The sequence below is a fragment of the Sciurus carolinensis genome, chromosome 19, assembly GCF_902686445.1.
Source record: "Sciurus carolinensis chromosome 19, mSciCar1.2, whole genome shotgun sequence".
NCBI lineage: Eukaryota > Metazoa > Chordata > Mammalia > Rodentia > Sciuridae > Sciurus > Sciurus carolinensis.
Genome location: NC_062231.1, coordinates 6,892,585 through 6,906,611, shown reverse-complemented (window position 1 = coordinate 6,906,611; position 14,027 = coordinate 6,892,585). Strand labels below are relative to the sequence as shown.

Here is a 14,027-nt window from a genome sequence, read left to right as displayed (position 1 = left end):
TGCTCCTCACCGTGGTGAACTATGCTACCCGAGACCCAAAGCAACAGGGCCGAGTGGCCATAGACTGAAACCTCCGTAACTGTGAACCAAAATGTAAAAAAAAGTTTCCTCCTTGAAATTATTTCTCTCTCTTTTTACCTTTTCAAAGAAGTCAAAAGCTGATTAATCAAAAAGTTCATACCTAGCCATGCTACACAAGAAGTGGTCCTCACTGGGACCATACCTGATGATGTGGTTCAAAAGCCTTTGCGACTGGTTTACGCGAGGAGTCTGGAAAGTTTGGAGGAGCAGGCTGGGGAAAGTCTAGGATTCTATAAGCAAAGCTTCAGGGGTGATTATTGTGTGAGCTCAGAAAAACAAACTACCACTGATGGTAATGGACAGTAAAGACTGTGTTTATGAGGCTTCAGCGGGGAGCGAGAGTTCTATTGGAAACTGGGTTACAGGCCACCCATGCGATTCTGGCAAAGAACTTTTTTATGTTTTGTCCATGCTCCAAGACTGTGTGGGAGGTTGAGTTTAAAGGTGATGGTTTAATTAACTGGCAGAGGACATTTCCAGGTAACCGCATCCAGGCGATGGCCTCAGCATTGCTGGATTCTTTTTTTTTTTTTATTTCTTTTTATTGTAAATAAATGTGATACATGTTGTTTCTATTTGTACATGGAATAACAGCATACCATTTGCATAATCATACATTCACATCGGGTAATGATGTTTGATTCATTGTTATTGTTTCCTTCCCCCCGCTTCCCACCTCTCTTTTCCCTCTATACAGTCCCTCCTTCCTCCATTCTTGCCCCCCTCCTACCCGCCATTATGTGTCATCATCCGCTTATCAGTGAGGTCATTCGTCTTTTGGATTTTTGAGATTGGCTTATCTCACTTAGCATGATATTCTCCAATTTCATCCATTTGCCTGTAAAGGCCATAATTTTATTATTCTTTATAGCTGAGTAATATTCCATTATATATATATATATATCACAGTTTCTTTATCCATTCATAAATTGAAGGACATCTAGGTTGGATCCACAGTCTGGCTATTGTGAATTGAGCAGCCATGAACATTGATGTGCCTGTATCTCTGTAGTAGGCTGATTTTAAGTCCTTTGGGTATAGGCCAAGGAGTGGGATAGCTGGGTCAAATGGTGGGTCCATTCCAAGTTTTCTAAGGAATCTCCACACTGCTTTCCAGAGTGGCTGCACTAATTTGCAGCCCCACCACATTGCTGGATTCTTTTTGCCAGATTTCTGGTGAGAATTAGAAGCAAAAAAGCAGAACAGAAAGATTTGAAAGTCCCGCAATCTCACCAGAAAAGAAGGGCTCGTAAAATTCCTGTCCAGGACTATGTGGTTTCTAATGAGATCACACTCCTTTAAAAGAAGCCAAGTACTTTGCACCAGGACAGTGGGAAAGACACTTTGAGGGTTTATCGGAAATCAGCAGGAACCCATCCATGGCAGGCTTAGAGTTGCAATGTATAAACTCTTTCAGAGACCTTCCTTTGAGAAGAACCTGAAGGTGCACTGCTTGGTATGTGCAAGGTCAGAGTCCCTGCAAGTAGCAGAAGAAGTTGGTGAAGCTGTGAGGGTAAAGCCAGAGCGGCAATGGAGGTTCAGGAAGGCAGAGATGCCAGGGGTGCGGCCTGCCTGCTAAGGGGAGCTGGGAGAGGCCATGTACTGTACCCCGCAGGGTCAGAGGCGTGATAGGCATGGGCTCCTTAAGCCCTTTGGGGCTCACACATGCCCTGGGCAGGGAGCTGTAAGATTTAATGTTTGCTCTGCTTTTGTGTTCTGTGCTTTGGGCATCCTACCAGAAAAATTTGTATGTAGCAATGCCTTAAAGTCTTTCTTCTGTAGTTTCAGGTCTTATATTTTAATCTTTGTTCCATCATCAGTTGATTATGGCATAGTGCAAGAGATAGCAGGTCACTTTTCAGTCTACCCCAATAAAGTCCAATTTTTCTAGCCCCATTTAGTGGAGAGGCAGTATTTTATCCAGTGTATGTTTTTGGAGACATTCTTGAGAATCACTTGGCTATCAATGCATGGGTTCATTTCTGGAATTTTTATCCTGTTCTGTTAGTCTGTGTGTCCGTTTCTGTGTCAAAAATCCTGCTGTTTTAATTACTCTGGCTCCTGATAAGTTTTGAAATGAGGCATTGTGATGTCCTCACTTTGTTCCTTCCGTTCAAGATGGCTTTACCCAGCTATCCCACTCCTTGGCAATATACCCAAAGGACTTAAAATCAGCATACTACAGTGAGGCAGTCACATCAATGTCTATAGCAGCTCAATTCACAATAGCTAGATTGTGGAACTGACCTAGATGCCCTTCAATGGATAAATGGATAAAGAAACTGTGGTATATATACACAATGGACTATTACTCAGTCATAAAGAAGAATAAAATTATGGCATTTGCAGGTAAATGAATGGAGTTAGAGAATATCATGCTAAGTGAGATAAGTCAATCCCCAAAAACCAAAGGCTGAATGTTTTCTCTGATAAGTGGATGATGATATATAATGGGGAGGAGAGGGACTAAGGGAAGAATGGAGGAAGGATGGATTGTGTAGAGGGAAATGATGGAAGGAGAGAGGAGGTGGCAGGGGAAGGAAAGATAATGGAATGAGGCAAACACCATTACCCTATGTACGTGTATGATCACACAAACAGTGTGACTCTACTTCATGTACAACCAGAGAAATGAAAAGTTGTACCCCATTTGTGTACAATGAATCAAAAAATATTAAAAAAAAACAAACAAAAAAGATGGCTTTAGTTATTTTCATTGCATTTTGATAGGGATTGCATTGAAACTGTAGCTCACTTGGGGGTAGTGTGGACATTTTTAGAACATTCTTCCAACCCATGAATATGGAAGGTCTATGTTTTTGTGTCTTCCCCGATTTCTTTTTCAGCGTTTCATAATTCTGACTGGATCTTTCACTTCCTTTGTTAGATTTATTCCCAGGCACTTTATTGTTGTGTAGATATTGTGAATGGTACTGTTTTTATGATTTCTCAGCACATGCATGATTGCAAAGACAAGCTGATATTATTATGTTGGTCATGTTTCCTACTACAGTACAGATTTCACGTATCCACTGTAAGAGGTTTTGCTGGAATCTTCAACTTTTTCTTTGCATGGAATTATATCATTTGTAAACAAGAATAACTTGGCTTCCTCCCTCTGTATTTGTATGTCTTCTTGTTTCTTGCTTGATTTCTCTCATTAGACATTCTAGTACTGTGTTGAGTAAGAGCAGTGATAATGGACATCCTTGTCTCATTCCTGATCTTTGAGGAAATGTCTTCAGGTTTTCCGCATTCGCTATGGTGCTTGTTGTAGGTTTGTCAAATAGCATTTATTATGTTGCTGTATAATCCCTCTGTTGTTGTTGTTTTAAAAATTGTTTTGTTTTATTTTTACAGGTTCTTTTTAGTTATACATAACAATAGGATTCATTTTGACATAATTATGAAAGCATAGAATATAATTGGTTCTAATTTGGTCCCCAGTACTTCCCCTTTTCCTCCCCTCTTCCCTCCCCATTCCCTTCCCTATAATCTTTTGATTTAATAGGCTCATAACTTTTATCATAAAGGGACGTTGGACTTTGTCAAATGCTTTTTTGGCACCTATTGAAACAATCATGACTTTTATCTTTATTCTATTGATGTGACATATTACTTTTATTGAGTTCCATATATCAAACCATCCCTGCATTCCTAGGTTGAAACAAACTTGATCATGATGAATGCTCTTTTTGATGTGTTTGTTGAATTCAACTTACTGGTGTTTTTTTGTTTTTTGTTTTATGGGTTTTTTTTTTTTTAATTGTTGTTGTTTTGGTACCAGAGATTAACCTCAAGGGCACTTGACCACTGAGCCACATCCGCAGCCCTTTTTTGTATTTTATTTGGAGACAGGGTCAGAGTTGCTTAGGGCCTCACTAAGTTGCTGAGGCTGGCCTCCAACTTGCGATCCTCCCATCTCAGCCTCCCGAGCTGCTGGGATTACAGGCATGTGCCACAGCGCCTGGCCTTACTAGTGTTTTATTAACAATTTTTGCATCAGTGTTCATCAGGATTGTTGGCTTATGAATCTTTGTTTTTGTTGTGCCCCTATGTGACTTTAGAAACAAAGTCAAAAAGGCCTCTCTGAATGAGTTTGTAAGGGTTTTCTCTCATTAATTCTCTGGTGCTAGTTCTTCTTTAAATGTTTGGCGGGATTGGTTTTGTAGAGCACTTGCCAAGCATGGGTGAGACCCTGAGTTCACTCCCCAGCACATCAAATACACACACACACACACACATTCTCTCTCTCTCTCTCTCTCTCTCTCTCTCACACACACACACACACACACACACAATATCACACATACACTCTCACACACACACATGCACATACATACTGACACACATAGTCTATCACACACACACACACTCTCACACGTATACACACTCTCACACAAACTCACACTCTCTATCACACATACGCTCTATCTCACACACACACTCTCTTTCTCTCTCACACACACACTCACACTCTCTATCACACACACACACTCTCTCTCTCTCTCTCTCTCTCTCACACACACACACACAGTTTGGTAAAGTTCAGCAATGAAGGCATCTTCCTGGGCTTTTCTTTGATGGTGAACTTTATTAGAGATGGGATCTCATTACTTGTTATTGGTCTTTTTATGTCCTCTTGGTTCAGTTTTGCTGGGTTATAACTGTTCTAAAATTTGTTCATTTCTTCTAGGTTTTCCAGTTCGTTAGCATGTAGTTTTTCCTAATAGTCACTAATGAGCTTTTGTATTTCTGTGGTATCAGTTACAATGTCTCCTTCTTCAGCTCTAGCTTTATTTTCATCTTCTCTCTTTTTTTCTTGGTTAGTCTAGGAAAAGGTTTGTGGATTTTGTTTATCTTCTCAAAAAAAAAAAACAAATCCCAATTTGTTTCATTGCTGGATTGGTTGTTTGTTTGTTCACCGTCTCTATTTCTGCTCTGATCTTTGATGTTTATTTCCTTCCATAACTTTGATTTTGGTTTGGTATATTCTTGAGATTCATTATTAGATTGTGTATTTGAAATATTTTTACTTTTCTGTTGTAGGACACTCACTGCTATAAACTTCCCTGTTCACTTGGTTTTTGCTGCATCCAACAAATTTGGGGGTATGTTGTGTTTCCCTTTTTATCTCCTTTGGGAAACTTCAAAACTTCCCTTCTGAATCACCAACAGTTCATTCACACAGCTGCTCTTCGTTCTCTGTGCATTTGTATAATTACGAATTCTTTTTCATTGGCGATGTCCAGTATCATTCCATTGTGATCAGAAAAGATAGAGGTTATGGTTTCCTTTTTAACTCATTAAAACCTGGTTTTGTGGTTTTCATATACGGTTTATTCTGTAGAAACTTTTGTGGGCAGTTGAAAAGGAGGTATATTGTTGGATAAAGTACTCTGGAAACATCTGTCAGGTCCGTGGGATTTATAGTATAGTGTCATTGATCTTTTCTTTTTTTCTTTTTTTTTTTTTTTTTGAGGTTAAATAAATTATCCAAGTTTATTCCTCTAGTAAATGGCAGAGCCAAAATGCAAACCTGGTCCCACTGGGCAATTTTTTTTGTTGGTTCTTTTTAGTTATACATGACAACAGAATTTATTTTGATATAATTATAGAAGCATAGAGTATAAGTTTTCTGATTCAGTCCCCAGTACTTCCCCTCCCCCGCCCCCACCCCCCTCCAGGTCCCTTCCCTCTGCTCCATTGATCTTTCTGCCATTTACTTATACTTTTTTAGTTGGTGTCTTACAGGTGTGCATGCTGGTGGAATAGTCATATATGGACATGGGAAAGTTAGGTCAGACTCTTTCCACTATCTTTCTCTATGCCATTCTTCCTCCCTGCCCTTCATTCCCTCTTGTCTACTCCACTGATCTTTCTTCTGTTCTTTTTTTTTTACCCCCCCCCTCCACCTTAGTTTGGATTAGCTTCCACCTACCAGGGGAAACATTCAAACTTTGACTTTGGGGGACTGACTTGTCTTACTAAGCATGATAGTCTCCAGTTCCATCCATTTTACTGGCAAATGCCATGAAGTCATTCTTCTTAATGGCTAAGTAATACTCCATTGTGTGTATGTACCACAGTTTCTTTATCCATTCATCTGTTGAAGGGCACCTAGGTAGGTTCCACAGCTTAGCTATTGTGAATTGAGATGCTATGAACATGGATGTAGCTGCGTCACTGCTGATTTTAAATCCTATGGATATATACCAAGGAGTGGGATAGCTGGGTCAAACGGTGGTTCCATTCCTAGATTTTTTTTTTTTTTTTTTTTTAGGAATCTCAGTACTACTTTCCTAAGTGGTTGCACTAATTTGCAGTTCCAGTAACAATGTATGAGTGTACCCTGTTCTCCATATCCTCACCAATATTTTTTATTACTTGTATTCTTGATAATAGCCATTCTGACTGGAATGAGATGAAATTTCAATGTAGTTTTAATTTGCCTAATCTAATTGCTAGAGATGCTAAACATTTTTCATGTATTTGTTGACCATTCGTATTTCTTCTTTTGAGAAGTTTCTGTTTAGTTCCTCTACCCATTTATTGATTGGGTGATTTATGGAGATTTTTGGTGTTCAGTGTTTTGAGTTCTCGGTATTTTCTGGATATGAATGCCCTATCTGGGGTACAACTGGCAAAGATTTTCTCCCATTCTATTAGTTCTCTCTTTAGGCTCTTGATTGTTTCCTTTGCCATGAAGAAGATTTTTGTTTCGATGCCATTCCATTTATTGATTCTTGATTTTACTTCTTGTGCTTTAGAGGTCTTGTTGAGGAAGTCAGGTCCTAAGCTGACATGATGGAGAGTTGGGCCTGTCTTTTATTCTAGTAGATGTAGGATTTTTGGTCTAATACTGAGATCTTTGATCCACTTTGACTTTTGTGCAGGATGAGAGATAGGGGTTAAATTTCATTCTACTACATATGGTTTTCCGATTTTCCCAGCACCATTTGTTTTAAAGGCTGTCTTTTCTCCAACATGGGTTTTTGACACCTTTGTCTAGTATGAGATAACTATTGATGTGGATTTGTCTCCATGTCTTCTATTCCATTGGTCTTCATGTCTGGTTGGTGCCAATACCATGCTTATCTGTTACTGTAGCTCCATAGTAAAATTTGAGGTCTGGTATTGTGATGCCTCCTGCTTTGGCTATTGTCTCTTTGGCTTGTCTCTTATTTTGCCAAATGAATTTCATGACTTCTTTTTCCATTTCTGTGAAGGATACCATTTGAATTTTGATGGGAACTGCATTGAACATTGAAAATCTGTCTAGTGCTTTAGGTAGTATGGTCATTTTGACAGTATTAATTCTGCCTGTCCAAGATGATGGGAGATCTTTCCATCTTCTAAGGCCTTCTTCAATTTCTTTCTTTAGTTTTCGGTAGTTTTCATTGTGGAGATCTTTCACCTCTTTTGTTAGATTGATTCACGGGTTTTTTTGTTTGTTTGTTGGGTTTGGCTTTGGTGTTATGATTTGGTTCTAAGAATATTGTGAATGGGATAGTTTTCCTGATTTATCTTCCAGCAGATTCATCATTGGAACATGATGGATTTATGGGTGTTGGTTTTGCATTCTGATACTTTACTGAATTCGTTTATGAGTTCTAGAAATCTTCTGGTGGGGTTTTTGGGGTCTTCTAAATATAAGATCATGTTGTTGGAAAACAGATCATTTGAGCTCTACTTTTCCTATTTGTATCCCTTTAATTTCTTTCTCTTGCCTTATTGCCCTGGCTAGAGTTTCAAGGACTGTATTGAGTAGGAGTGGTGAAAGTGGGCATCCTTGTCTTGTTCCTGTTTTTAGAGGAAATGCTTCCAGATTTTCTCCATTCAGAATAATGTTGGCCTTGGGTTTTTCATCTATGACCTTTACATTGTTGAGGGATGTTCCTTCTATACTAGTTTTTCTAGTGTTTGTTACATGAATTGGTGCTTTGCCTTGTTAAATGATTTTTTTCTGCATCTATTGAGATAATCATATGATTCTCATCTTTAAGTCTACATACATTTATTGATTTCCATATGTTGAACCAACCTTGCATCCCTGAGATGAAACCCACTTGATCTTGGTGCACTATCTTTTTAATATTTTGTATGCAATTTGCCAATATTTTATGAAGAATTTTTGCATCTGTGTTCATCAAGGATATTGGTCTAAAGTTTTCTTTCCTTGATGTGTCTGTCTGGTTTTGATATCAGGGTGATACTGGTTTCATATAATGAATTTGGCAGAGTTCCCTCCTTTTCTAAAATCATACCTTTTTGATAGCAGACATTAAGACTCAATGGATAGGCACTTATTCCAGAGAAATGAAGGTGTGTGTTTATTCCTGTGTGTGCATGAACATTTGCATCAGCTTTATTCTTTTTCTCTTTGGTACTGGGGATGGAACCCGGGTACACTTCACCACTGAGCCTCATCCCCAGCCCTTTTGAAATTTTTCATTTTAAGGCAGGGTCTTACTAAGTTGCCGAGGCTGGGCCTTGACCTTGATATCCTCTTGCCTCAGCCTCCCAAGTAGTTAGGATTACAGTCTTGAGCCACCCCACCCAACCGGCTTTATTCTTAATAGCCTCAAAGTGGAAACAACCAAAATGTCCTTCAGTGAGTGAACGATTAAGCAAACTGTGTTGTGTCCATATCATGGAATCTACTCAACACTAAAAATGAAAGAACAGGAGTGACATTCTGGAAAAAGGTAGAATAGGAATCTTCAGGAATCTATGCACTGAGACAACTGGGCTGCCAGAGGAAGTGTCTGAGGCAACCATTTGAAACCCCAGGTCTCTCAAGCACACTTCCTTCCCTCTGTTCCCCAACACCACCTCATTCTAAGCTGCCGCCCTCGCTCAGCTGAATGATCGCCTTTGCTGGCCATCTGGTCTACCTCCTCCCGGCCCCACATCCTTTCTTTTCTGTGTTGCGTATCTAGTCCTGTATTTCTCTCCCACAGTTCTGTCCTCACAGACCTTTGTCAACTTTCCATTGCAACCTTTGAGGCCTGACTCATCAAACCTTGGGACTGACCGCCTAAGCTTTGCTGTGCCCCATTTTTCTCCTGCCAGGGGGCTCCTTTCAGATCTCCAGTGCTTGATAATCAGATTGGAAAAGACAAGAAGGCTGAATGAAACGCCAAGATAAGTGGGCCTCCCAGCTGATCCCCAAAGTTCAGGTTCTTGGTGCAAAACTCATGCCCCTCAGCATCTGTGCCACAAAGCCAGTGCCAGGCAAGGACCCTTGGCAATGTTTCATCTCTGGTCTCCTCAGCCCCCTGACTGACTGAATATCACTTCCTTTTACTGAGGAAATCAAGGCTCAGAAAGGATTGTTGTTCACCCAGGACCACACAGCAATTTGGACAGAGGGGACGTTCTCACCTGATCTTCTTCACTACAAAACCAGTTTTTTTTCCCCAGATTCAACCACTGTGAGAATTCCAAGGGACCACTGTCTCCTGAGCAAATTCTCAGCACCCTGGACCCCAGCCAGTGGTTATGACACCAAAGATGCTCTTCCCTGCTATTCATTTCAAGCCACTGTCTAAGACGCTGGCAGGATCCTCTGGCCTGGAGGAGGAAAAAAATGGGAGAACATAAATTTAAATTGAGGATTTGAACAGCCTGCCTGGAATCCAAATTCTTACACAGCCCTGGTGAGGTCTCCTGAAACATCTTGCATTACTTCCCTTGAAAAATCTCCTGGGGAGCCAGGCATCATGACATATGCCTGTCATCCCAGCAGCTCAGGAGGCTGAGGTAGGAGGATCACAAGTTGGAGGCCAGCCTCAGCAAATTAGCAAGTCCCTAAGCAACTTAGCGAGACCCTGTCTCAAAATACAATATAAAAAGGGCTGGGGATGTGGCTCAGTGGTTGAGCACCCCTGGGTTCACTCTCCAGTACCAGAAGGAAAGAACGACGTCTCCTGGGAGTCCCCTACAGCTCTGACCTGTCCCCATCTCGCTCCCTGTCTCCCTCTCTATTTGTTTCCAGTGTCTCTCAATGGCAAGGGAGGATCCCCTCTCCTGGACTGGCGCACCAAGCCCCAGCTGCTGGGAGAGTGGTACTGCTCTGGGTCCCCTTCTCTACAACCCCTCCACCTAAGATCCACTGCCTGGGGCAGAAAAGGTGACCCCCTCCTGAGGAGCCCCTGTTCCAGAGTCCCCTGGGGCCAGGCTGAAGATGGCCTCCTGTCCCGCTCAGCCTCTCCCACACCTCTCCTGTTCTCCCACCTCCTTCTGCTGAAGTTCTTCCCTCAGCGGATCACTTGTTCTAGAATCCCCATCCCCAGGGCTGCTCCTACCTGGCCCAACACACAGATGTGATTCTTTGTGTCTGCAACTCGGATGAGGCCGGGACCTCAGAGCAGAGGGGCGACGCTCCCTGTCCTTTCTTCCTGCTGCCCTGCCTCTGAAAGAGTGACCTTACCCTGGGATGTTCTCCAACACTGGTCCAGAGCCCCTCCTCCGTGCAGCCGTGACTGACAGGCCCGCTGTGACCTGCCGTGCCCTAGCCTTGCCAGGCCTTCCTGTGGCACAGGACTGTTCTAAGCATGTGACAGGCATGACCACATCCAGTGCCCCCCAGAGCCCTGGAGGTGGAGCTGACAGTATCCCCAGGCAGGTGGTCGCTGTGGCGCAGAGGCAGGGCCCAGACTAGGAGCCGGGAATTCAGGCTGCAGAGCCCCAGACCTAGGGCCAGAGCCCCAGCCCGATGCTCCCTGGGGCCACAGCTCAGGCTCGGGACAAGGTCGCCTGGACGGCATGGACCTGCAGCCAGGTGAGGTTGGGGCTGTTCCAGGGCTCTCTCTCGGGGGCGGGAGCTCAGGTGTGAGACCTGGGTGTCCCCTTCCAAGCGCAGGGACCTGGACGAGACGCCCCCGCCCACACGGGCCGCTGTCCTCACAGCCACTCCCTGGCCAGGTGGCTCCAGGCTGGGGTTTGAACCGCAGGAGCCAGCCAACTGCCCTGTGACCGATTGTGACCTCAGAGGCTTCTATGGGTCCTGCCTGCCAGAGCCATGCAGCTGGGCCCCCTCGGTGGTGTGGCGGTGAGACCATGGCTGATGTCAGCCCCTGTGGTGTCATAAGCCAGAGCGCGGTGGCCTGAAGCTCCGACAGTCTGTCTGCTTCTGGGGACCCCCGGCTCTGGGACCCCCATGTGACCAGCCTCGGGGAAGCCCTCGCAGCCTCCCAGTCACCTTCCTGGGCAGGAGCGCGTCCAGGATCCAACCCAATGACCCCCTAACTGGTGTCACCGTCAGGATTTGGGATAGGGCTGCCCGGTGACCTCAGGCACCCTATGTGGCCAGGAAGGACAGCCCAAGTCAGTTTGGGAAGTGGCAAGAGGACAGTGGGAGAGATGATCCAGGATGGATGCTCATGAGGTCAGCGGGCTGCCCTGGACGCTGCATGGCCCCTGTCCCCGGGGAAGCAGACGGAGTGAAGCTGGCGTCACTCGGGGAAGGAGGAAGGCGGGTGTGGAATGGCCCGGGGACCCCTGAGTTCTGGGCATCCGGAAGCCTCGCTGGCCCAGCAGTGGGCACACAGAGCACCCACCCTGAACCCTTCCTGTCCCCCCCAGTCGGCCTCCTCTCTTTCCTTCCCTGAAACATGGAGGCGAAGTTCCTGTGTTCTCCACAGAGGGAGGGAATTACATGGAGTTCTGTACAGAGCTGTCCCCCTGTCCTGCCCCTTCTCCAGAGTCCTCTTGTCTTCCAGCCATGGCTAAGAGGGCCCCAGCCTGACTCCCTCCATGATGGAATTCAGAGCCCGCAGGAAATCTCAGCAGCGGAAGAAATCTAGGAGCAAGGCCCAAGAGAAGTTCGCCAAGAAGTTTCCCTACAGGTACCAGATGCCCAAGTCCCTTTGCCCCCCCCCTAATGTCCTCAGAATACAGAGTGCGTCCTGGGGCATCCTGAGGAGCTGGAGCTGCCCACTCACAGGGGACCCCCGCCCCGCAAGAAGCCCCGCGCTATAGGGACAGCCTGGGACCTGCCTTCTCACCCACACTCCCGCCTCATCACAGCCAAGCTGAGAGGTGCCCAGGCAAAGCATCCAGAATAGTGCCTGGCAGATAGAAAGTTCCAGAAGAGCCAGCGACTGCAAGCCACCTCAACGCTAGGACGCTTGTTGTAGGTTCTCTTGGCTGACAGAGCCCAGCTGTGAGTCCCCGAGAGCCTGGGCGGGCAGGAGCAGCTCCCAGAGGGACTTGCTGCCCCTGCAGAAGCAGCTGGTGCCAAGGAGATCCATCCCGGTCCCAGGGTAAGTGCCTGCACGGCAGCCCTCCGATGACCACAGGGACATGTCACCCCACACACAAGGGCACGGACAGAGAGCCGTCGAGGAGAGGTCCACCCTCCTAGACAGACACCAAAAGCAGCAGGCACTCGGCTCCAGGGAACGACTCGGCATGAACACGTGGGCCTGGTAGAAGCAGCAGCTCCGTCCCAGGGGCTTCCAGGGCCAGCGGGTAGAGGGCCCAGCCATACACCCAGCCCCACCTGGTGCCTCATCCTCTCCTGCCAACTAGATCTCATGCTGGCCAGGGCACGAGTCTTGACACAGAGGACAGTGTCCACTCTGACTGGCCCTTGGCCTTCGGTCAGCCCTTTGTGTACCAACTCCGGTCACAGTCACCAAGATGCATGCCAGCTCCCCTGAACGGTCACCCAGAGAGACCGTGCGCACACCTGGGGGACATTCAAGGAAACACAGGCACGCACCCCTGGCCTCTGTCCCCAGGCCTCGCTGTCCCCTTCTCCCCTTCTCCTGTGGCTGCTGGCCCATCAGACCCTCAGGCTCCTGCCACAGATCCCTGAGCCAGACCCCAAGGGCTGAGCTGCCGAGGCCGGGGCCAGAGAGCTCCCATGTCCCTGGGTCTCAGGTGGCACTTGGGTGAGATGGGATCCGCCTAGTGTCTGATGGCAGATCAGTGGGCTGCAAGTGGGAGAGGGATCCCCATCTTGTCCGCCATTTCTGAGCTCCCGCCTGAGCCTCTTGCTGGGAGCCGGGCCTGCAGAGCTCAGAGCCAGCGGAGAAGGACAGGGAGTGAACAGGCGGGGAATCGGGGAGCTTGTGGAAGCAGAGGCTGGGGCCCGGGGACTTCCCGTGCCAATGGCCTGAGGAGGAGTTAAGTCCCTCCTGGCGAGTCTGAAGGGCGGCTTTTCAGCCCCGAGAGACAGGCAGGCGAGGCCAAGGAGGAGGGGGGAAGGTGGGAGGGGACAGTCTCGGCTGGGGAGGGGACCGCGCAAGGCAGGGTGGTCTGGCAAGGAGGGGTGTCCCTACCCCTCACCATCAGCGCAGGATTCGGCGACACCCCAGCCGTGCACAGGCAGGAGCACAGGAGGCCGTGGGAACTTGCTGGGTTGGATGTTGGTGGCCAGAGGAGCAGGGAGGAGGAGGGGACTGTGATGCTCTCTGGCTTCCGGGGAAGCCACCAGGACGCGAGGCTGTATGTGGGGGGGGGCGGGGACAAGTCCCCCTAGAAGGGAATCTGGTTGGAGCCCTGCCCAGGGGGGCCCTGTCTGCCTTCCCTGGACCACACTGGCTGCAGCCAGCTCCCGGAGTCAGGTGTGGCTGTGGCTGGCTCCTCCAGGCTCGGGGCTCCAGGGTACTCGTCACCATCCAGACTCTACCCAGCGCCCCCACCGTGCAGCCTCTGGGAACTGCAGTTACTGAGCCTCCGCTTCCCCAGACAAGCCGAACGCCAGCTGTTCCCTCTGTACAGCAACGACCCCTGGAGCAGCGAAGCCACTGGGCCATCCAGGGGCCTCTCCTAATGCCCCAGCTCTGCGTGGCCTTCCACTCGGCCACCTTCTCCTTGGCACACTCTGGACAGCAGCCACAGAGACTTTAGTGAGGGGAAACAGCCCTCGTGGCCATGGAAAACCAGGAACTCTCCATCTCCCCAGAAACCACACCATAGCAATAAACTTTGTA

The 14,027-nt window shown here is 46.8% G+C and overlaps 1 protein-coding gene across 7 annotated transcripts in view; it reads left to right on the top strand.

The window, feature by feature from the left end:
• The window catches only part of C19H3orf22 (chromosome 19 C3orf22 homolog), a 64,967-nt gene extending 50,940 nt beyond the window's left edge, over window positions 1-14,027 (top strand). For 2 of the 7 annotated variants that reach the window (XM_047534768.1, XM_047534775.1), the window contains 3 exons: window positions 11,808-11,933; window positions 12,225-12,350; window positions 13,684-14,027. In XM_047534768.1, the coding sequence (XP_047390724.1) occupies window positions 11,842-11,933; window positions 12,225-12,350; window positions 13,684-13,867 (402 nt within the window). In that variant the 5' untranslated portion in view covers window positions 11,808-11,841 and the 3' untranslated portion in view covers window positions 13,868-14,027. Of the gene's footprint in view, window positions 1-9,083; window positions 9,847-9,882; window positions 10,868-10,995; window positions 11,934-12,224; window positions 12,351-13,683 lie in introns of those variants that run through there. The other 5 variants (XM_047534774.1, XM_047534771.1, XM_047534773.1 and 2 more) reach the window with 5 other exon arrangements.